This window comes from Talpa occidentalis, unplaced genomic scaffold, assembly GCF_014898055.3.
Source record: "Talpa occidentalis isolate TD23 unplaced genomic scaffold, MPIMG_talOcc4v2.1 talOcc4.8, whole genome shotgun sequence".
NCBI classification, from domain to species: Eukaryota; Metazoa; Chordata; class Mammalia; order Eulipotyphla; family Talpidae; genus Talpa; species Talpa occidentalis.
The window spans coordinates 45,647,075-45,671,923 of NW_023605194.1; the positions used below are offsets into that span (position 1 = coordinate 45,647,075).

At 46.3% G+C, this 24,849-nt stretch overlaps 1 protein-coding gene across 3 annotated transcripts in view; it reads right to left on the bottom strand.

Moving 5' to 3' along the window:
* STOX1 (storkhead box 1) overlaps positions 1–23,978 on the bottom strand; it is a 48,735-nt gene extending 24,757 nt beyond the window's left edge. For all 3 annotated transcript variants that reach the window (XM_037495991.2, XM_037495994.2, XM_037495992.2), the window contains exon 1: positions 23,669–23,978. In XM_037495991.2, the coding sequence (XP_037351888.1) occupies positions 23,669–23,978 (310 nt within the window). The remainder of the gene's footprint in view (positions 1–23,668) is intronic.
* Positions 23,979–24,849: the final 871 nt, after the last annotated feature.

Here is a 24,849-nt window from a genome sequence, read left to right on the forward strand (position 1 = left end):
GCAGGTGGGAGAGGGTTCTCCTTGACATCATAACGTCATAAACACACATGATGTGGCTTTCTACCCCAGAACACACACACACTCTTTACCAAAAGCATTCCCAAAATTGCAGCTTTGCCTGCTCCTCACCTACTGGTAGAGGTAGGGCTTGGGCGACCCAGAATAATGAACAAGATCTGCCCCAGAATCCGGGAAGGTTTATTCATGCCCACAGGTGCTTCCTAAAACCCCCTCAGCAGGGTTTCTCCACCAGGGCAGCCACCCTCTCACCCACCTCTGAGCCATTTTTGCCCCAATCTGGAAAGCATCACTGAGTTTCTACATCAATGGCCTCTTTCACTTCTCCCAGACTGTCTGCCATGCTCCAGCTGCTTTCAAGTTGAATTACAGACTCTTTTGGCCTCCTGAAATATTAACTTTTAAAAGATAAAAGTCACTCTGGGGATACAATTCACACAAATGTAATTTTACTGTGAAGCATTTCTTAGCTGCTAGAAAATTTAAAAACATAAACTTTTTTAAGATCGTGAATTCCCCTTTCTTCAGCACAGAGGGCTGCATTTGTGACTGTTGCTTGACAGAACTTTGGCCTATTTTCACAAGGTTTGCCTTAGAAATGTAATGTAGGGGCCTCCTTGGTGATGCAAGGGGTTAAGATGCAACCTATGAAGCTGTGTGCAGCCTCTACAGCAAGAGTTTGATCCCTGGCCAGGGAGGGAGCAATCCACATGGTGCAGCAGACCTCTCCTGTCCCACCCGATGCTCCCCTCAGCAGTGTATTTCAGTCCGTCTGCCTGTTCTGCTCCCCACTCTGTCTCTGGTGAATCCTCTCACCCTCCAAAGCTCTGGCCTGTACCCCAGCTCTTGTATACATAAATAAATAAATCTTTAAAATAAAATTTAAAAAAAGAAATGTAAAGTTCACCACCCTGAAAAAAATCTTTAGAAGAGTCTGTAGGTCTTGCTTAAGATCAGTGTCTCCAGGCTTTAACATGTGTCATCTGATCACTATTTCTAGGCACTGACCACCTACATCACACAATGTCATCCACTACTGCCCCTTTGACCCATGGCAGCCAGATGTTGTCTCGGTGACACTCTAGTGGAGTGTGGGCTTGTGTACATGTGTCATGAGCACATCCAGGAGGAAAAGCTGGGTCCATCTGTAGAAGTTACCTGCGCTACCCCTGCTTCCACATGGACGTCACTCTCCAGCCCCACACTCAAAACACACACACACACTCATCCTCCTCACTCTCCTGGGTTTTAGTCCAGAAAAGGGGTTCCAACCTCTCTTTTAAATATACTTACTTCCTAGCTTATTGCTTCTCCAGCCCCCTCTTCATCTTTTTAGGAGTCTTAAGATAGACATTATCCATTTACTTGGGAAATATCCCTTCTCCCAAGTGCCATGCTACAGTGCTCCATTACCAGCATGCTTAGGGTTTGCTCAACTCCTGCTCACATCAGCAACCCTCTTGCCAAACCATTCTCATCCCTCCCTACTGCCACCTCCTGCACTAGCCTGCCAGCCCAGTGCATGGTGTCTGAACTCGGATGCAGGAGAGTAAAATCAATTGCAGTCTGGTGGTCTGGAGCAGCAGATTGCTGGGTCGTGGGAATCATGCATCTGTCCTGCTGCCAGGATAAGGGAGCAACTCAAGAGAAGCAAGGTCTCCAAGAATTGGGGCTTAAAGGGTAAATGGTGCTGAACACTTGGCATCCTCAGCTAATTTATAACTATATGTGAGAGAACACTATATTGACCTGACTCTGAAGGCATGTTTACATTTCAAGGAAAAATGAGGTCCATGACCTTAAAAACAGCTCTAGGTCATGAAGCTTAGACCAGGATTGATCTGGCTCCTGCAGAAATATATTTACATTGCAAAAGGTCAGAGGAGAACCCAGGATCCTTGCCATCCTTCCTCCAAGTGGAGTGGAGAAGGAAGCAGTTGCCTCTTTCTCCTGGATATAAGCAAAGAAATTTTTTCTCCATTCTTTACTGGTGGAGTATCTGGCCACCTGTGTTGGACATTTTCCCATCTGACTTTCATGTCACCCGAGGAATAAGCAGTGGGCAAGGGGCACTGATCCAATTACAATTATTCACGTGATATTATAATGCATAAATGCTTGCAATATTGCTAATCTGACTCTGTTCTAGAACACCTTATTCAGAACAAAATAGATGAATATTAAAAGTCCAACAGTGGACCTCCCTGGTGGCACAAGGGGTTAAGACACAACCTATGAAGCTGTCTGCAGCCTCTGCAGCAGGAGTTCAATCCCTGGCCAGCCAGGGAGCAACCCACATGGCATGGCAGACCTCTCCTGCCTCGCCCGCTGCTCCCCTTAACAGTGTATTTCAGTCAGTCTGCCTGTTCTGTTCCCCACTCTGTCTCTGGTGGATCCTCTCACCCCCCGCATCTCTGGCCTATACCCCAGCTCTTGTATGCATAAATTAATATATCTTTTTTTTACAAAAAAAAGTCCAACCATTACAGGGGCAAGGATGATGGGATCCTGTTTGTCATATGGTTTACTGGGAGAGACAGATGAGAGCTGTCAGCTGGATAGCAAGATTTAAAGACATTCAAGGGAAGCAGGAGCAGATAGATCTATTGAAGCCTTACAGCCTAATACCTGCCTTACAGGTATTAGGAGATAGGCTTAGAAAATTCATCCAGAAGGTCATTTTCAGATTTTGCTCCCTCCTCCAGATGAGACCAGAAATTCTGTGTGTGTGTGTATTTTAACTATGTTTATTAAGGAAACGCTGATTTACAACACTGCATGTTTTAGGGGTATAGGTTCACACCTTTACAAACATGTCATCACATCATGCTCATCACCAAAGCCCCAATAATCCTCTACCATGATCCACTGGGGCTCAGAAATTCTTAAAAATAGACTTTAGGTAGGACAAGAGAAGAGGAGCTTATGTTGCTCTCTACCGAAGTGAAAGAAGAAAATGAATGAGCTCCCACAGCCAGAGCAAGTATGTAAGGACCGCAGAGCTACGCTGCTCGATATTATAGGGAAGTGTCTGAATTACGATCTGGGAGATGCTCCTCTGCTCCCCTCTAATCCTGAGCTCCTTTTTGTACCCCAGCTGATCTTCCTGTTTCAGCAGTCCCTGTACACAGGATGAAAGAGGGGAGTGGGTGGGAGAACTGAATGCCGATGGCCTGTTGGATGCTAGCACCAGCGAGCAGACCCATGTGGAGAGAGAACAAAGACTGGGACAGATGGAGATACCGATGAATGCAGAGTGAGACCTCCACGAGCAAGCAGAAAGACAACTGGAGCCTTCTCAAAGAGGCTAAAAATGAGGGGCTAGGGGAAGGCCTGCTCTAAATTGCCACCTACAGCCTGCATTTTGCTTTAATCTGCATATCTCACCAACTGTGATTTTTTAATCTCTGTAAATGCTGACATTTGGCTGCTAGGAATTTGTACAAAACTCTGCAGTGGGAAAAAGTTTAAACAGTTTCGTATTGTTTTCTGTGCTACTGTATCTACACATATGGCAGATATTGATGTCAATGTTATGTGATTGTCATGAGTATTCAAGAGTGATCGAGAAAAGCTGCAAAGTGTTAATGTAATTCCCTTGCTTTAAGCAAGGGTGGGACAAATGACAGGACAGATGCCTCTTGCCCCTAAGGTTCTGGCAATAAGGAGAAAAGTGTTGGCTTCTCACCATCAGATTGGAGGTCCAAAATCTTAATAGACCCTAAGGATGGCAGAAAGAACAAGTCCTGCATCAGATTTTAGCTATCATGTTTGCTTTAAAAAAGCTCCCCGGTGGTGCAGCAGGTTGAGCACAGTACTGTGAAGCTGTCCGCAGACTCTGCATTGCAGGTTCGATTTCCAGCCGGCCAGGGAGATTCCCACACGGCGCAGCAGACCTCTCCTCTCTTGCCCGCTGCTCCTCTCAGCAGTGCTTTCGGTCCTTCTGCCTGTTCTGCTCCCTGCTCTGTCTCTGGTGAATCCTCTCACCCTCCCGCGCCTCTGGCCTGTACTCCAGCTATTGTATAAATAAATACTAAAAAAAAAAAAAAAAAAGGCAATGGGCCAAGGGAGGAGTTTCCAGCATGGTTACCAGCTCAGCTTCCAACTCACTGGGGCCAGTTCTCTGGATGACAGAATTTGCTATAGGATTCTTTCTTGTGGTCCATGGCAAGTATCTGTGCAAAGTATTAATATACCCAACTATACCTGGGTCTATGCCCCGGCCCAGGTAAGCAAGGCTAATACAGAAAACTGAGGAAGCCACATGACATTCTAAGGCAGACCACTGCGGGCTGACAAGGTAAGGATGGAAAGAGAAGGCACTGTCTTTGTGAAGTTCCCTAGGCATTTCAGGCTTCCATCTGAGTGAACACGCTTTAATTTTCTTTCTGAAGGCAAATCAAGTAACCACCAGCCTCTATAGCACTTTGGTTCAGTTAGAATACTTTTTTTTAAAGTTCTTTTTATTACCAGAGCTTTCAACCAGAATGTGTAACTGTGGGCAATTGCAGGGCTAGACAATTAAGCTCAGTTTAAAAAAAAAACAAACAAAAAAAACAAACACACAGTCTTGGGCTTCTGAAAAACACAATCACCAAATGCTATTGCTCTCCAGAGAGGGGCCATTTTATGTGACCCACAATTACCATTTAAAGGGTACACTACTCCTTTATTCCCTTTCTTACATTAGTGAAGAATTCAGATGATGGACGCCTATGAGGAAAGAATCCTGACAGTAACGTGACAAAAACAAACAAGGTATACAGATCAAAGGCACAGACATCAAAACTGTTCTTTGCAAGTATTTTTTTAAGGAATTATTTATTTGTAGAAGAATTGGGGTGTTAGGCCAAAGGTGCACGCGGTGAGAAGAGTCACCAGAGACAAAGTGGGGAGCAGAACAGGCAGATCTACTCAAATACACTGCTAAAGGGAACAATGGGTGAGACAGGAGAGGTCTGTTGCACATTGTGGGTTAGCTCCTTGGCCGGGGATCGAACCCAGGCCACGGAGATGACAGCATGATAGCACTGAGACTTAACCCCTTAGGCCACCAGAAAGGCCCCTCTTTGCAAGTAATTTTCAACCTGTATTTCTCTAGAAATGAAAATCTGAAACAGGGATAAAAGGTGGAGGCGACCTTATACCCCAGAGACAAGACAAGGAGGGGAGCAGCTTGAGTTCCCTGGGTAGTCTTCAGTCTGATCTAGGGGCTTCCACAGTGCCTAGAGGCTGAGGGTGCCTCTGTTAGAGGAAGAGAAGGTGAAAAACACAAATTTTCAATTTTTCAAACTATGGTTTTTATTTACTCCAAATTAAAAATAATATGATAGTCCATATTTTCCATATATTTAGGAAACAATAATTTATAAATTAAACAATAGAAGTCAGGAACTATTGGCTTAAGACGATCATTCTCTCGTTCAATGGGATGAGAACAATGCATTACTATATGAAACACACCCGCTCCACAGAGTAAGCTGAGGTCTAGAGACAGTGGGGCTGCACAGTCAGAGAAGTGTTAGGGCTGGAGCCCAGGACTCACTGACTCATAGCTCTATAATGACTAGTCGAATAATGCCTGGGATACACTAATTCTCATAGAGAAGAAAGTTGTCTCTGTGTGTGTTTTAACGGCCTAGTGATTTTTCAACAAATGTAATCAATATGGCCAAAGTATACACCCAAGAGTGTATACTTGGTAGAAGCCTCCAAGACAGCCTGAGATGTAAGAATCAGGCACCCTTCAAGGTCTGTGTTAATGAATTGCTAACCTTTACTGAGAGCTCACTGCTGCAGGGTACTCTTATAAAAGCTTTCCATGCGTTGTTTCATTTAACCCTCAAAATTACCCAATGTAGTATTGTCTTAAGTTTCACACACTGGGAAGCAAAGACATGAAGAGTTAAGCAAACTGCCCACTGTCTTAAGAGGACTTTCTGTTAGATGCTCTGTATGGCACACATACAGCTTCCTGGAGCATCTAGCTCCAGAGCTGGTGCTCATGACAACTGACACTATGTTCTGAAATCCCTTTTCCCTGACCAGTTTCAAACCTGACCAGTAGTATCAGAAGCCTCTAAATAGCCCAAGCAAGAGCTGGGCAAAATGAGGTCTTGTGGGCCAACTGGGCTTAGGTGGAAGGCAGCTATGAAGCTGGGTTGGGCCTGACCTAGATGGAGTCTGATGGGAATTAGCACCTTTCAGTTAGGATCAACTAGCAGGGACTAGAGCAAGGCTCCTTCTGCTGCCCTAAAGGAGACATGAGAAGAAAAATGACGGATGTTTTCCAGTGCAGGAAGTCCAGCTGAGACTATGCCCACATAATGAGGAGACGCAGTACCCCTGACTATGCTTGCCTGGCTGTGGAATCAGACCTGGCCTAGCATGGCTGATTCGGGAAAGGCCTGAATAAATTCCAGAAGGAGAGAAGACTTGAAAACTTGTCTATCTCCAGGCCCCAAACCCACCCCAGACCTGATAAACTCCCAACAAGCCAGGCCACCACAACAAGTGTATGTGTGATGTGGTGAAAGCTTAATCTGGGGTCATCTTGTGTTGCCTTTCAAAATATTTTCCCCCTCAACTGATGTGGGTTTTCTAAATTACCCCTAGGGACTTGTCCTATTTTGATCCTGAGTGCCCCTGTGCCTCTTGAGAATTTAAACTGGTCTTCTGGTATTTACATTTTCTCTGCTTCCTCAGCCACCTGCTTTGCATACTCGCTGGTATGTGGAAGGCACTGGATTTCAAGGGAGGCTTTAAAACACTCTAGCAGTCAAAGGTTAAAATTTACATTTGGAGTACACAGAAACAAAGATTATTGAAAACTGTGTCCATCTATCAGAAGACTCAGTATTAAAAAATGAATGCTCAAAGTGATCTACAGGTTTATTAGGACCTATAATCCTAATAAAAGTCCTAGCAGGATTTTTCTTGTAGAAATTTACAAGCCAACTCTAAAATTTATATGAAAAAGCAAAGGACCTATGACAGCCCAAAAAAAAAAAAAAAGTTGAAGGTCTCACAACACCTGATTTCAAGATTTACTACATAGCTACAATAATCAAGACTGTGTTGTATTGGTGAAGGATAGGTATACAGATCAAAGGAAGAACATGAATCCAAAAATAGAACAATACACGTGTGGTCAATACCTGACAGAGTTGTGGTTATTCAATGGAAGAAGGACAATTTTTTTGACAAATGGTTCTTGAAAAGTAGGGCATACCTATGCCCAAAAAAAACACCAAAACTTCAACCCATAACTCACATGATATATAGAAAGGGACACAATATGCACATAGATATGTAACAGTGTACTCCCCACAGGAAGGGGAGGTTCCATGTTCCTTGCTCCACCTATTGAAGGGTGGAGTTGAGCATCCAAAAGCTAAAAAGGGCCAGAGAAAGGGAAGATTAGGAGAAGACTAGAAGACTTGAGGAGGCACATGGAGCAGAGACATGAAGAAGAAGCCGTACTTGCTTCTCAGGCTGGTTCTTGCATCAGGGACTTGGGAGACACATGGAAGGAGACACTTGGGTGAGAGACCTGTGGGGAGGCTGACAATGGCAGCCTTTATCTTGACTTATATTTTGATTTTGTTCTTTTCCTTCCAGACTTGCCTGGCCCCTTCTGCCCCTTTTCTATGGTTTCCCATCAGAAAGTGGCTTAGACTTGTGGCAGGCGTTTGGGCCTCAGTGGCACAGCTTTGGACCATTCATGTCTGGCTGGGCATTTACCCATGAGGGTATGGGTAACTTTGGGTGCTCCATTTGGGTATTAAATTGTTTTCTTCTCTATTGCACACTAATTCTATTAAAGGTATTTCCTATTGGTGGTCTTATGCACTAAGAGTGTTTGTCTTTATGTGGTAAATGGCAGAACCTATTTAGAGCAGGCAGGTTTGGGGTTCCTGGGTGTTTCTCATTCTGCCCACTAACAGATTTAAGTGTAAACCTAAGTTATAAGGTTTCTAAAAGAAAACACAGGGTAAAAATCTTTGTGATCTTGGTTAGGCAAAGATTGCTTAGATAGGATACAACAAACACAAGCAGTGAAGAACAGCTGATAAACTGGACTTCATTAAAATTAAAAATTGTTTTTTTGGGCCTCCCTGCTGGCACATAGGGTTAAGTATCAGCACTATGAAGTTACTGGCAGCCACTGCAGTATGAGTTCAACCCCTGGCCAGAGAGCTAAATCACATGGCACAGCAGACGTCTCCTGGCTCACCCACTGCTCCCCTCAGCAGTGTATTTCAGTGGATCCACCTGTTCTGCTCCTCACTCTGTCTCTGGTGAATCCTCTCACACACACGCCCCACACCTCTGGCCTGCACCCCAGTTCTTGTATGCATAAATAAATAAATCTTTAAAAAAATTATTCTTTGAAGACCTGATTAAAAGTAATAATGAAAAGTTAAACCACAGATGGAAGACGTTTGCAAAACACATGTTTGATGAAGAACCCCTACCTGAAATATATAAAGAACTTTGACAATTCAATAAGGAACTGAAAATCCAGAAAGAATTTTTAAATGGGCAAAAAGTTTAAACGCTTCAAAGAATATAGATATGATAAGCACATGCAAAGGTGCCAACGCACTACACATAAAGGAAATACAAATTAGAACCACAATAAAATGCCACTATGCACCTATTAGAATAACAAAAAATAATAAGATACAATATTAAATGCTGAATTAAAATACACATATAGAGCTAGTGAAAATGCAAAATGGGGGCCTTCCTGGTGGCACAGAGATTAAAGTTTCAGTGCTATCAAAGTTATCTCCAGCCACTGCAGCAGTTCGATCCCTGGCCAGGGAGGTGACACACATGGCACAGCAGACCTCTTCTGTCTCGCCCACTGCTTCCCTCAGCAGTGTGTTTCAGTAGAGCTTCCTGTTCTGCTCCCCACCCATGAATCCTCCCATGCCCCCAGCTCTGGCCTACACCCCCATTTTTGTATGCATAAATAAATAAAAATAAATCTAAAAAAAAAGAGAGAGCGAGAATGCAAAATGGTAGTTATTCTGGAAGGGAGAGTTCTAATCCCATGCCTATGTATTTACTCAGAGAAAAGAAAACATATCCACACCAAAACCCATTGGTGAATGTCTATTTTAGCTTTATCCATAATCCACAAAATCTTAAACAATCCAAATGCTTAACAGAATAAATGGATGAAGATTTCATGGAACAGCTGCAGGACAGAACACCATGCAGCATCAAAAAGGAATGAACTACTGGGCCTCCACGGTGGCGCAGTGGTTGAGCGCTGGGTTGCGAGGCTGCCCGCGGCCTCTGCGGCGCCGGTTCGATCCCCGGCTGCTCCCCGGCCACCAGAGGAGGGTCCCACATGGCGCGCAGACCTCTCCTGCAGCCCGCTGCTCCCCTCAGCAGTGTACTTCGGTCCTTCTGCCTGCTCTGCTCCCCGCTCTGGCTCTGGTGAATTCTCTCACCCTCCTGTGCTTCTGACTGTACCCAGTGCATGTATAACCAACCAAACAAACAAAGAAACAAATAAATAAAACATGCCTCTATTAAAAAAAAAAAAAAAAAGGAATGAACTACTGATTTACACATTGATGAATCTCAAAAGCATAGCCAAAGTAAAGGAGGCAGACAGGAAAAACTGTATACTGCACGACTCATTTATAACATTCCAGAAAAGACAAACCGTAAGAACAGAAATAAGATCAGTGGTTGCCAGAAGGTAGAAGCAGATGATTGTGCCTGGCTACCTAAGATGACTAGAGAACTTTGGGGTGATAGGAATATTTTATATTTAAAATGTGGTGGTGGTTGCAAAACTGTTTATATTTGTAAAATCTGAGAACTATAGACTTAAAATCTTCATGAAATCCCCCGAAAGAAGCCAAATATTTCATTTTTAAAAAATATAATTGGTAAGTAATTGTGCTTATGTAAAATTAAATCACCAGGGGAAAAAAATCTGTGTTGCAGACCCTACCATCAAATGAATACAGTTACAACTGAAATTTTTAGACTTGAGGGGAGAGACAAGAGTTTTGTTTTTTTTTTTTTTTAATAGAGGCATGTTTTATTTATTTATTTGTTTGTTTGTTTGTTTGTTTGTTTTTGTTTATACATGCACTGGGTACAGTCAGAAGCGCGGGAGGGTGAGAGAATTCACCAGAGCCAGAGCGGGGAGCAGAGCAGGCAGAAGGACCGAAGTACACTGCTGAGGGGAGCAGCGGGCGGCAGGAGAGGTCTGCGCGCCATGTGGGACCCTCCTCTGGTGGCCGGGGAGCAGCCGGGGATCGAACCGGCGCCGCAGAGGCCGCGGGCAGCCTCGCAACCCAGCGCTCAACCGCTGCGCCACTGGGGAGGCCCAAGACAAGAGTTGTTTTTTAAAACCATTTCACAAGGAACTTCCTGAACCTTAATTAACTATTTATTTTTATTTATTATTATTATTTTTTTTTTTTTGTGGGGCCCTCGCCTGGTGGCCCGGACCGAACTGGTGCTGCAGAGGCTGCGGGCAGCCTGGCAACCCAGCGCTCAACCGCTGTGCCACCAGGGGAGGCCCTGAACCTTAATTAACTATTAAAGAAATAATGCAGAACCATAGACAGGGGGCCTTACATTAACAAGATGATCATTTTACACATTTCCCCCAACAGATAGCCATAAATTTAAAACAGGAAATTATCATGCAATGAGCTTAATATTGCAAATGATCTTGAGCTAGCAGTTTCTGTTTCCTCATCTGTTAAGAGAGAGAGAGTGTGTGTGTGTGTGCACGCTCCAGCAGATCTGAAGAGTTCTTTGCATTGTAAAAGCTTAAAGTCAGATGTTTCCAGCTAGAACAGCTTGGCTGAACCTCCAGGGGGCCTTTGAAGGCCCTCAGATCTGGGGCCTCCCTGGTGGCACAAGGGGTTAAGCACTGCACAATGAAGCAATCTGCAGCCTCTGCAGCACGAGTTGGATTGGTAGGCCTGGGAGCAACCCACATGGCGCAGCAGACCTCTCCTGACTCACCCGCTGCTCCCCTCAGCAGTGTATTTCAGTCAGTCTGCCTGTTCTGTTCCCCACTCTGTCTCTGGTGAATCCTCTCATTTCACCCCCCTCCCCACCCCCTGCATCCCTGGCCTGTACTCCAGCTCTTGTATGCATAAATAAATAAATAAATCTTTTTTTTAAAAAAAGAAAGCCCTCAGATCTATGATCTCAAGAGAAGTTAAACTCTATCCCTTTCTGACTTCCACTGTGTGTGGGGGGGGGGAGGAGAAGAGAGAGGGGCATGTACAGGGGTGGGGTACAGTAGGACATCTTCTGAATATGGCATTTTCAAATTCAAATCACACAACAACTTTGGAGCAGGTCAAGCATGGTGACTCACTTAGAAGGGGAGGACTACAGGATCAGATAGGCAGAAAAAGTTGCCAGGTCATATAATTTTTTTTAAAGATTTATTTATTTTGCATACAAGAGCTGGGGTGTAGGCCAGAGGTGTAGGGGGTGAGAGGATTCATCAGAGACTGAGTGGGGAGCAGAACAGGCAGACTGACTGAAATACACTGCTGAGGGGAGCAGAGGGCAAGACAGGACTGGTCTGCTGCGCCATGTGGGTCACCTCCCAAGCCGGGGATCGAACTTGTGCTTCAGAGGCTGCAGTTAGCTTCATAGTGCTGATGCTTAACCCCTTGCACTACCAGGGTGGCCCTAAGGTTGCAAGATTTTTACCCAGCAAATAGTGCAAACTGTCTAGCATAGTCCAGACCCTCCTTCCAACCTCCAACATTTAAATGTCCCTGGGGCACAGGCACTTGGGCATTATTTCCTTTAGCGTTCTCCGTGCCACCATGACAGCTGTTCTGAGGCAATGCCCTCTGCAGGGCAGACCTCTGGGCTCACTCAATGACCTGATCAACTCCTTCCACGGGAAGATGCTCCATAGGGACCCAGAGTTCCCCAAGAATGTGTCAAATGTCTCCCTCAGAAAGAGTTAGGAAAAAGGGGTTTCCAAAGTACAATAAGCTTAAGGTGCTCAGATTTTTCTCCTTCCTTTTGGATGTAGACAATCAGCATGCCAAGGTCACCCAGAAGTCTTTGCAGTAATAAAACATGTTTAAATGTGGTTTCTAAACTCACTTAGCTAGGTAATTCATTTAGTACCTATTTATGTGCCACAGAATTATCATATTTGCATACACTTAGACCAATGCTGTTAATTTGCATTTGTAATTTTCTTTTTTTTTTAATAAACTTTTTGGACACTTTTTGTTTCCAAGGGGGAAAATACATGTAAAATGCTAATATGTATGTAAAAATGGGGAAGGATATATACACATTGCTTGTAGATCTATCTCTACTAAGGCTGGAAGGATTAGGGAACTGGTCACTGCAGCTAATTCCAGAGCAGGGAAATAAAAGGCTGTGTGTGGGGGAAAGAGAGACTTCATTGTGTTCCCTTTTGTGCCATGTGAATGCGTTACCTAAGCAACCTATTAAGTTAAAATCAAAACAAAAGATACTTAAAAAGGAGTAATATTTAAAAAAAAAAAACACAAGAACATGTGCATACACACAAACACCCCACTCACAATCAACAACTGAGATAACATAACCACTGTTAATATTTGGTGTTTGTAATTTAATCTAACTTGTCTGTGTTTGCTTTTGTTACCGGTGTTTTTGTTGTCATACCAAAAAATAGCACTGCCAAGTCGCACGTAATGAAAATTCTCCTCTATGTTTTTTCAGTTTTACAGTTTCAGGTCTTAAATTATTTAAGTCTTTAATCCATTTTGGGTTGATTTCCATGCATAGACATAAGAAAGGTGTCTAATTTCATTTGCCTGTAAATATCCAGCTTTCCCAGAACCATTTGTTGACAATTCTTTTCCCCATTGTGTATTCTTGGCACCCTTGTCAAAAATCAGTTGACTGTATACCTGTGGGTTTATTCCAGGGCTCTCTACTCTGTTCCCTTGGTGCATATGTCTATCTTTCTGCCAGTAGAATATTGCCTTAATTATTGTAGTTTTGTAATATTGAAATCAGAAAGTATTATACCCCCAGCTTTGCTTTTTTTTCCTAAGATGTTTTGGCTATTTGAGGGCCTTTGTGAACACATGAATTTTAGAATTTCTTTTTCTGTTTCTATAAAAAATGCCATCAGGGGACCTCCCTGGTGGCGCAAGGGTTTAAGAAGCAGCACTATGAAGCTATCCACAGCACTGCAGCAGGAGTTTGAGGTGACCCACATGGCGCATGGAGCACATCTCTCCTGACTCACCCGCAGCTCCCCTCAGCAGTGTATTTCAGTCAGTCTGCCTGTTCTGTTCCCCACTCTGTCTCTGGTGAATCCTCTCACCCCTCACACCTCTGCCTGTACCCCAGTTCTTGTATGCATAAATAAATCTTTTTTTAAAATGCCATCAAGATTTTGATTAGGATTACATTAAATCTGTAGATCATTTTGGGTAGCAGGGACATTTAAAAATATTAAGGCTTCCAATCCATGAGCACTGGATAGTTACCTTAAACTAACCTCATTTAACATAATAAAGTGCACTTATGAAAATCCCACAGCTAACATTATAATCAATCCTCTAAGATCAAGAACAAGACAAGGGTGCCCACTCTCAACATTTCTTTTCAATAAAGTCCTGGAAGTCCTAGCCAGAGCAGCTAGGCAAGAAAAAGAAATAAAATGCATCCAAATTGGAAAGGAAGAAGCAAAATTATGTGCTTGCAGGTTACATGATTATATGTGTAGAAGACCCTAAGGCTTTGTTTAAAAAAAAAAAAAAAAAGCAACAACATTGAACTAATCAACAAATTCAGTAGAGCTTCATGATACAAAATCAACATAGAAAACCAGTATTGTTGTTATACTTTAACAAGGACTATCCAAAAAGGAAATTAAGAAAATAGCCCTATTTACAATAGCATCAAATGGAATAAAATTCTTAGGAACAAATTTAACAAAGGAAGTGAAAGACTAATACCGTGAAAACTATAAAACATTGACAAAAGGTAAAAAAAATGACATAATTGAAAGACATTTTGGTGCTTATATTTTGTATTTTTTGAAGTGTCTTCAGAAACAGTAACTCATTTGAGCCTGATGTCAACTCTGAAAGGCCCCAAGAGAACAGGATAAAAAGCTGGTCACTCAGTTGATTAGTGACAGAGAATTAGATCCTGGGTGTTCTGCAGCTTTACTCAGCTGACAGATCACCACTTAATGAGTACCAGTGGCAAAACTGTACTGGTTTCACAATAGTTACAAAGTGCCCCAAAGGCACAGTCACTGCAGGCAACAATCTTGATGGAAGATAATGCATACATAAAAGGCTGGAAAATATCTACCATGTATCATGTAAACAGGATTGTAAATGTAATCACACACATACACATGCATTCTACTAGTTAGTATTCTTCAGTGGTCTCAGGTTCAAATCCACATCTCTCAGTGTAGCAAACAAGGCCTTTCCATAGGCCGGACCCACTCTACGTTCTTAATACTACTGCCTATCCCCCACTCCGTACTCTAGCTGTGCTCAGTTGCTTGTTGTTCCTTACCTGGACCATGCCTTGGGACACACGCCCTCCCCCTCTAAACACTTCTCTGCTTAAAATGTATTTCTCACTTAGCTAAAGTCTACTTATTCTTTCCATCTAAGTTTAGGCATGACTTCCTCCAGGAAGTCTTCCCTGACAATAAGTGCCTACACACACACACACACTCTCACACACACACACATACACACACACACACACATATGCAGGGACTCTTGGTCAGCTGTTCTTTTATTGCTCCCTATGACTTTTTTTTTTTTTTTTAAGATTTATTTATTTATTTATTATTTATTTATACAAGCACTGGGTACAGTCAGAAGCACGGGAGGGTGAGAGAATTCACCAGAGCCAGAGCGGGGAGCAGAGCAGGCAGAAGGACCAAAGTACACTGCTGAGGGGAGCAGCGGGCGGCAGGAGAGGTCTGCGCGCCATGTGGGACCCTCGCCCGGTGGCCGGGGATCGAACCGGCACTGCAGAGGCGCAGGCAGCTTCGCAACCCAGTGCTCAACCACTGCGCCATCAGGGAGGCCCACTCCCTATGACTTTTATTCACTCACTTATTCACCCAAGGCTACGTGCTTTTTGAGATCAGGTCATGAGCTGTCTGACCCTCTGTATTGACCAACAGTAGGCCAGGCAATGCTCAATGCATACCTAAGAAATGACTGTGTAAGCAAAAGAGGCCCAGCATGATATGGTTACTCTAACAGCTATGATATTTTATTTTTTTTTAAGATTTGTTTACTTATGCATATAAGAACTGGGGTACAGGCCAGAGGCATGGGGGGTGAGAGGATTCACCAGAGACAGAGTGGGGAACAGAACAGGCAGATCCACTGAAATACACTGCTGAGGGGAGCAGTGGGTGAGACAGGAGAGGTCTGCTGTGCCATGTGGGTAGCTCCCTGACCGGGCATAGAACTTGGGCTGCAGTAACTGTGGACAGTTTTCTAGTGCATAACCCCTTGCACCACCGGGGAGGCCCTGGAGCTGCATTTCAGATGTAGTGAGTCTGAGTACCTGTAGGATGGCGAAAACTGCGGGATGGAGCGCACAGGGCCAGTCAAGAGGAGGCAACACATAAAAGTCAGGAAGCTAGAGCCACAGTTTAGGTTAAGAACAGCAAGGGCTTGGGTGGACAAAGGTCTAGCAGTGGAAATGAAGAGAAAGGGGTGAGTGTGAGAGACAGCAAGGAGTTAAGGCTCAAGAACTTGGTGACCTATGGGTCTGTAGCATATGGGAGAAGACAGAGAAATCCAAACTGATTTTCAGGTTACAGGTTCTTTTTACCCCACTGGACCAATGTCATAAGGCAGCAATTAAAGGTGTCATCTCTCTTATCCATAAATTGCTAATTCAGAACATGGAACCAGAGACACTAAGCACCCAGATGCTAAATATAGATCTCCCACTTTAATAGCAACAACATGCCTACAAAACACCCCATTGTGAACCCTCTGGCTCTTAACACTGAATGCTTTGCTGCTTCTGCACAGAATAAAAGGCAACATCTGGCAGAACAATGTAAAAACAACAACAACAACATGGTTACAAAGATCCTAGGTGGGCAGCAGGGAGGTGAGAGCAGGGGCATGGTCACAGCAGCTGTTTTTGCCATTTCCCAGGCTGTGGAATGAACCAAAGACCTGGAGGGAATCTGATAGCCTCACAGGGAGTGTGACAGCCTGGGCACTGACTGGTGAAAAACACCAGCACCTTTGCAGGAACCCTGGGAGGACCAGTGACAGAGAGGAAGTCAAGAAACCCAAGCAACACCAGCCAGATCCAGCCTGGATTCCACCTCCTGACTGCAGAATGGGCAGATTTCTTTCCACTTACAACCTACTAGAAGAAAAAGGATTTGGCCTCCTTGGTGGTGGTGCAAGAGGTTAAATCGCAGCACTATGAAGCTATCCGCAGGCGCTGCAGCACGATTTCGATCCCTGGCCAGGGAGCTACCCACATGGCACAGCAGACCTCTCCTGACTCACCCGCTGCTCCCCTCAGCAGTGTATTTCAGTCAATCTGCCTGTTTTGTTCCCCACTCTGTCTCTAGTGAATCCTCTCACCCCCCGGACCTCTGGCCTACACCCAGTTCTTGTATATATAAATTTTTTAAAAATTGCTATAATGTGAATTATCTCAATTTTTTTCAAATTTATTTTTATTTATGCATGCAAAAACTGAGGTGTAAGCCAGAGGTACAGGGGACAGGGGTGAGAAGATTCACCAGAGACAGAGTGGGGTGCAGAAAAGGCAGATCTACTGAAATACACTACTGAGGGGAGCAGTGGGCGAGGCAGGAGAGGTCTGCTCGCCATGTGGGTAGCTCCCTGGCCAGGGATCAAACTCATGCCAAAGTGGCTGGTGATAGCTTGATAGTGCTGAGACAACTTCTGCACCACCAGGGAGGCCCTCAATTTTTTTTTAAGGTAAGTAAAACACATTATGGAAAACTGGGTGACGAATACAGAACTCTGTACTACCTATGGAATTTTTGTGTAAATCTAAAATTTTTTTAAGATTTTATTTATTTACACAAGACCCGGGGTACAGGCCAGATGTGCGGGAAGGTGAGAGGATTCACCAGAGACAAAGCGGGGAACAGAACAGGCAGACTGACTGAAATACACTGCTGAGAGGAGCAGCATGTGAGACAGGAGAGGTTTGCTGTGCCATGTGGGTATCTCCCAGGCTAGCCAGGATCAAACTCACACTGCAGAGGCTGTGGACAGCCTCACAGTGCTATGCTCAACTGCCTGCGCCACCAGGGAGGCCCTGTAAATCTACAATTATTCCAAAATAAAGTTTATTTTAAATTAATACTTTTAATAGCATCCAAAATGAAAAATCCTTAGGAACATAAATGTGCAAGAGCTATACACTAAAAATTCTAAGCAGTGCTATGAGAAATTAAGAACACTTACATAAATGAAGAGCTACACCCTGGATTGTTAAGATATCAGTTCTCCCCAAACTATGGTGACCAGTCATCCCAGTTTGTCTGAGACCAAGGGGATTCCCGATACAAGACTACCATTTCTAAAACCATGACAGTCTTTAGCAAACCAGGATGAATTTGTTGTCTAGTTTTAATGTATTGATTCAATACTGTCCCAATCAAAATCCCAGTAGAATTTTCTAAAAGAAATTGACAAGCTGATTCTAAAATGTATGTAGAGGGCCTCCCCGGTGGCGCAGCGGTTGAGCGCTGGGTTGCGAAGCTGCCCGCGGCCTCTGCGGCGCCGGTTCGATCCCCGGCTGCTTCCCGGCCACCGGAGGAGGGTCCCGCATGGCGCGCAGACCTCTCCTGCCGCCCGCTGCTCCCCTCAGCAGTGTACTTCGGTCCTTCTGCCTGCTCTGCTCCCTGCTCTGGCTCTGGTGAATTCTCTCACCCTCCCGCGCTTCTGACTGTACCCAGTGCATGTATAAACAAACAAACAAAGAAAGAAAGAAAACATGCCTCTATTAAAAAAAAAAAAAATGTATGTAGAAAAACAAAGAACCTATGAAAGCCAAAACAATTTTAAGGTAGAACGAAGTTGGAAGATTCAAAATATCTAATTTCAAATCTTTAATATAAAAGTATAGTAAGACAATATGGTGGGCCTCCCTGGTGGTGCAAGGGGTTAAGCACAGCACTGGGAAGCTATCTGCAACCTCTGCAGCATGAGTTCGATCCCCCAGCTGGCCAGGGAGCAACCCACATGGCGCAGCAGACCTCTCCTGACTCGCCCGCTACTTCCCTCAGCAGTGTATTTCAGTCAATCTGCCTGTTCTGTTCCCCACTCTGTCTCTGGTGAATCCTCTCATTTCCTCCCCATGCCTCTGGCCTGTACCCCAGTTCTTGTATGCATAATTAAATAAATCTTTAAAAAAAAAAAGAGGATAAATTCATGATCAATGGAAACAGACTCACATATATATAATCAATAGATTACTAACAGAGTAGCAAAAATAATTTGAAAGTTTAATCTTTTCAATCATTTGTCCTTGAACAACAGGGCACCTATATGCAGGAAAAAAAATCTCAGCCAACACATTATACTATTCACAAAGTTGCCTAAAATTGGATCAAAGATCTAAATGTAAAGTCATAAAACTTCAATCTAGAAAACAAGTCTTTGAGCGGGGCAAAATTTCTTTACCTAGGATACAAAAAAATATAATTCATAAAAGAGAAAAATAGATAAATCAGAATAAAAACTTAAAACTTGAAGATATAGGGTTTCCCTGGTGGCGTAAAGGGTTAAGTCTCAGTACTATGAAACTCTGAGCAGCCACTTCGCATAAGTTCCATCCCTGGCCAGGGAGCTATCCATATGGTGCAGCAGACCTCTCCCGACTGCAGACCTCTCCTGACTTGCCTGCTGCTCCCTCAGCAGTGTACTTCAGTCAATCTGCCTGTTCTGTTCCCCACTCTGTCTCTGGTGAATCTTCTCACCCTCCAACCCCCTTGCACCTCTAGGAAGGGGCAAAAGGGAACTTTCTGGAGTAATGGTAATATTCTAAATCCTCTAAGGAATTTGAGTTACGCTCACGTATTTTTAAAAATCATAGATGGTACACTTCGGGCTGTGTATTTCACTAAATGTAAGTTTCATCTTGAAATTTCCATCAGCTACTAAACTATATAAGATGCCCTACTGCCCCACTCCATCTCCTCATCAGCTCTACACCTTCCCCTAAGCCACTCCCTAAGCCACAGGATAAATCAGGCATTTCAGTTATCTACCCAAATCTTATAACGTCAGCTACCCGGTGTACTTGAGCCATTCCTACTCACCCAAATCAGATCTCAGTATAAATTCTGAAATTGCAACAGGGTGGTGCCCAGGAAAGGGGGAGGTTCCAGGTTCCCTGCCCCACCCAAGGGAGGGTGGAGCTGAGCAGGGAGAGTAGAAGCTGCAGAAGAGACTGAGGAAGGAAGCAGGATGGAGCCAGGAGACCTGGAGGAGGCGCATGGAGCCTAGAGACACGTGAAGAAACTGCGCTTGTCTTTTGGTCGTGGACTGGGTGACACAGATGTGGGTGAGACCCGTGGGGAGGTGACCATGGCAGCTTTTATCTTGATGTTGATTTTGCTCTTTTCCTTCCGGCCTTGTCTGGTAGTTTCTGACCCTTTTCTGTGGGTCCCCACTGGAAGATGCTTTAGACTTGTGGCAGGCTTTGGGGCCTTGCTCTGGGCCAATCCCATTTGGATGGACTTTTACCCACGAGGGGACGGGTAACTTTGGGTGCTTCATTTAGAAACTAGACTCTTTGCCTTACCTGTATTGTTTCCTAGTTTTATTAAAGTTCCTTCCCATTAAAGTCTCATATGTTTTGTGTTGATACGGCGGATGGCAGAACCCATTTAGAATAGGCAGGTTTGCGGGGCTTGGGCTACCCCTCTTCCTGTCCTATAACAAAATCAGTCATTTACAACTAGCATAAGTTAGTAACTCACCTCTATTCCAGGACACTTGCTATCTCTGTGCTCCCCGATGCCCAGGCCACAGGCAGGAGGGGAATGAGGAGCAGAGGGAAGAGCCTCCCATCGCCAGCCTGATATGTCAGGTTTTCAGTAAAACCTCCCGAAGCACACACCAGGAAGCACACACCAGGTAACGTCTGCCCAACTAAATCAAAGCATAATGTACACACACACCTTGAGATAAAAAAGACTGAACCAGTCAACTTCCAGAACACAGCTTCCTGCTATGCTATCCCTGTTTGAACTGGGGGAAACAGATTCTAACTCCATTTTCCACTTCAGGACATGCAACTCTGAATAAAAGATGCACTAAATCACAAAAACACTGAGAATAGTACTTGACACATAAATGAATTCATGAAGAAGAAAAAAGCCACAGGCATTGTGATTCAATGAGAGAGGATGAAGGTGGGGGCGGGGAGGCTGGAAGAGCAAGGACAGCTCAGCTATAAACTTCAGAAGAAGGGAGCAAACTTGTTTAGTCCAGAGGCCTTCCCTCCATCACCCCAGGAAGCCATCATTAACCTTTCACCTCTGCAGAGGTGTGGTTCCAGAGTAACAACTGATTCGCCCAAACAAATACAGGTGTCCCCAGCCCTGCCATCTGCAGAGGCTCAGCTTGGTAAGCAGATGTCTCCCTCCAGCTTCCAGAGCTCACACGCTTTGTTGTTTTTTTTTTTTTTTTTTTAAAGATTTATTTATTTAATTATTTATACAAGCACTGGGTACAGTCAGAAGCGCGGGAGGGTGAGAGAATTCACCAGAGCCAGAGCAGGGAGCAGAGCAGGCAGAGGGACCAAAACACACTGCTGAGGGGAGCAGCGGGCGGCAGGAGAGGTCTGAGCGCCAGGTGGGACCCTCCTCCAGTGGCCGGGAGCAGCTGGGGATCGAACTGGCTCTGCAGAGGCTGCGGGCAGCTTCGCAACCCAGTACTCAACCACTGCGCCATCGGGGAGGCCCCACACGCTTTGAATTGTTAATGTCATTTGCTAATTTTAAAAGACGAGAAAAACACTTAGGGTTAGAGCACAAGAGTTCTGGTTATTATGCTAAATATTTTCAGCCTGAAACTATTTTTCTCACCAGCAGGAAGATGAAGTAGAAAAAGAGAAGAGGGAAAGAAAAGACAAAAAACTTGGAGAAAACATAAACCCTACAGGCCTTAAATTCAGATCTGTACCTGTGTCTCAAGGTCATTCTTATCGGTTTGGCCAAGGAGCTCCCTCTTGTTATTTTACAAAGTCCTGAGAGCCTGGGGTCCAGGAGCCCAGGAAAGGACCCACAGAAGCACATTTGAGCTCATAAAACTGATGGCATTGCCTCCTCTTCTCTGCATTTTGTCTGAGATGGCCAGCGACAACCTCTAAGCTCCAATGGTTTCATGTGGATTAAATGAACCTTTTTTTTTTTTAATCTTTAACAAAGAAATCAAAATGATCTGATCAAATGGACATTTTGTGTTTTTTTTCTAGCACTGTCTGCTCTTTCCTGCAAAGTAGCAAGAATGGAACAAGTGCACAGCTCTCTTCCCTTGCCTTCCTGGAGGCCCATTTTAGCATCTGAAAGCCAGTGCTGCCCAATTCAGGAAAGTAAGCTGACCACAATTTCCGATTCTTTTGGGGGAAGGCAATTCTTCATGCCTTCCCCATCTCTGGTTCCCTAAGATGGCACAAGAGCTGCCTTGATGTCTTCTCTCCTTTAATCTGACCCAAGGATTGCAAAACCGGTAATTAGCAGCCCTATTCAAAACGAACTGTGCCTCCTCAGTTGCATCCATTGACCAGTGTCAAATAAGATGTTTCTCCAGCTTGCTTCTCGAAAAGTCCAGCCAACTGTCCAAATTCTAATCAGGGCTTTGTTTAAAACCTCAAAACCACTCCTGCCAAGAGAAGCAGGCAGGGGAGTCAGGGATGATGATCCAGGGTCAAGAGCACAGTGTCACACACAGGTAGGGTCCACTGCATCCTGACTTGTATGACATCATGATCTAGTGGGCGAAGACTTGTGCCAGCTGGTGACACATTCATTTTGCCTATTGCACCTTTCAGATGGCAGAAAACAGGGCCAGCCCAGGAAGCAGCCCTCACCACAGCTCACTGAATCCCAGGTAGTGGCATCATGGCCGCCTCAGGCTTAGCACAAGCCCTCTCTTATTTCAGCCTCAGGTTTAGACCCCCACACTCCATCCACTCCCTCTCTGCAATACACTCTATACTCAAACTTTGAAAGGGGGCAGGGGGAATCAGAGAATGCAACTGCTAATTCAAACCAGAAAAACCGAGGACACAGAAATGAAAAGGGTTTTTCATCCAGCCTGTCTGAAAGACCCCTTCCCCTGTGAGAATTTTGGCTTGGCTACTTGGCTCACTGCTTTCAGAGCCAGAAATCTATTTTCTTCACTCCTGTGAGTAAAAGGAGATGAAATATATGGACGTGGCTTTGCAGTGAGTTGGTTTTGCTCTTAAGGGAAGGAAGTGGGTAGGGGCCCCAACACACCAGACAGAATGGGAATGCTTGGAGGTGAGAAGTCCAGGAGTAACCGCACTCACCAGGGCTGCCAGGCTATGGAGACATCCTAAGCAAGTGATACACATCAAGTGCCTCTTGCTGCCCTGTTCCTTCACCCTGGCAACTAAGACAAACGTTTTTTGTTTTTAATTTGCTGCTCCTCCTCCTCAAATGGAAGAGGAGGAGGATTTATGGGCTAACACAAAAAGGGGTTCCCTGGTAGGAGTCAAAATTCAGGGCTGGAACAAGTGGTGACTTGTCAACAGCACCATCAGATGGTCCACACGACCTCATATAAATGCAGACACAAAACTAAGCTGTTGCAGGGAGCTGCTGTAGCGGTGGGGCTCAGAGACCACTCAGTGGTGCCGTGGTTCTGTTGCTCAAAGGAGAAGCTATTTTACATGGGCAAAAACAGCTACTTCTTGTCTTCTAACCAACGGATTCTCCGAAAAGACTGGAAAGATGGAATTCTCTCTGTCTAGGAACGGCATGGGATGAGTCCAGAGCGCCATTTGTCATTTCTTTTTCCCAAACAGTTAAGGACTTTCAGCTGGAACCTGATCTAAGACCACTGTACTATCCAGCACCACAGGACTGGAAGACCACAGACTCTTGTCCACTCTAAGTCCGCAATTTAAAAAGAAAAAAAAAATCAGCAGCCAGTTCAAAATTGATTCTGAACAGATTCTAGCCACTTCTCGGTGTCCCCTTCTTAAGCGCACCCGCCCCTGGGAGTTGAGACAGAGGACCGCCTGTCCGCAGCTCCGGCTCCCCGGGTCCAAAGTTTCTTTTCCCAGCGCATCCCTTTTCTAAGTAGAAAGTTACTTCAGGCAAGAACCTGTGCGCTCCTTGGCTGAAAGACTGTGAACAGAGGCGCCCTGAAGTTGGCCAGAGGAAGCGGACGGGCAGATCTTGGGGGCCGAGAGAGCTTCAGTGCCCTAGCGGGCGGGAGTGTCTCGAGAACCCCGATCTCTTCCGATCACTGGAGCTGGTCTCCCATCCCCTTCATCCCTCTCCCCCGAACTCCCGCTCCCCCAGAGTTGGGCCTGGCGGGGGGATCCAGGGGCGCACCGGGCTCCCCTCCGCTTGGGGCCCCGCACTCACCCACCGCGCTGATGCGGAAGCCGCGCGGGGGGCGCAGCGCCCGGCGGCACCAGGCTTCGCGCAGCACCTGCAGACACGCCGGGGGCGCGTGCACCAGCAGCACCCCGCGCCCGAGCCAGCCCTGGAAGGCCAGCCGCGAGGCGGCGCGCGCCAGCCGCGAGTTCCAGAAGCAGCGCGCATTGGCGCGGCGGAAGGCGCGGAACACCGCGCGCCCCCCGGGCTCCTCCGCGCCCCCCGCCGCCTCCTGCGCCTCCAGCCTGCACAGCACCAGCGCCAGCGAGCCAGGCGCCAGCTGCACCGGCCGGGCCATGCTGCTGCGGGCCCGGGCGCGCCGCCTACCGCATCGCCCAGCGCCGCGGCCGCGCCGCCCGGACGCTCGGAGGCGCCGCGCACCCGCAGGAGGATCGGCTTTCTGCGCGCGGCGCCGGCTGCCGGGGCAACGGGCTGCGGGGGCGCGGGGTCGACTGCGCTCCGCGGGGCCGGGGGCGGGGCCGGGGGCGGGGCCGGGGGCGGGGCCGGGGGCGGGGCCGGGGGCGGGGCCGGGGCGGGGCCGGGCCGGGGCCGGGGCCGGGGCCGGGGCCGGGGCCGGGGCCGGGGCCGGGGCCGGGGCCGGGGGCGGGGCGGGACTCGCCGCTCGGGAGGCCGCTGCTCTCCGCCGCGAGGCGCCGGATAGGGGTTTCCAGCAGCTGAGCTCCTGGGCCCGGCAGCCCCGACCCCCGACCCCCCTCTCTTCCCAGCTCCCCGGAAGCCCAGAGTCCCTCTCGCCCCCGCCCCCGCCATGGACTCCGCGTCGGGGCTCTTCCTAGTTCTGGGGGTGTTACGCTGCCCCCCGCCCCCACCCCGGAGAGCCAAACAGCTTCCAAACGCGGCGCGAACGGCACAGCCCGGAGTACCCAGAGCCAAGGGGACCTGCCTGGCCGTTGTCGCCCTTGCTTTGGGGTCCTTCTCAGGGAGCGGCGCCCCGAGGGGCTGTCTGGGGGTGTCGTGGACGTCGCTAGAACCGGGAGCCCGGAGAGCCGGATCTGAGTCTTCGTCTCCCCCCGTTTACACAAGTTACTTCCCTTCCGAGTCTCAGTTTACGGTCCTGTAAAGTGAGGGGCTGGGGCTCGGTTCGAAGGACTTTCTCATCAGGACTTTCTGAGGTTCTAGGATCTGATCTCGCCCCACATACTTAATTAAGT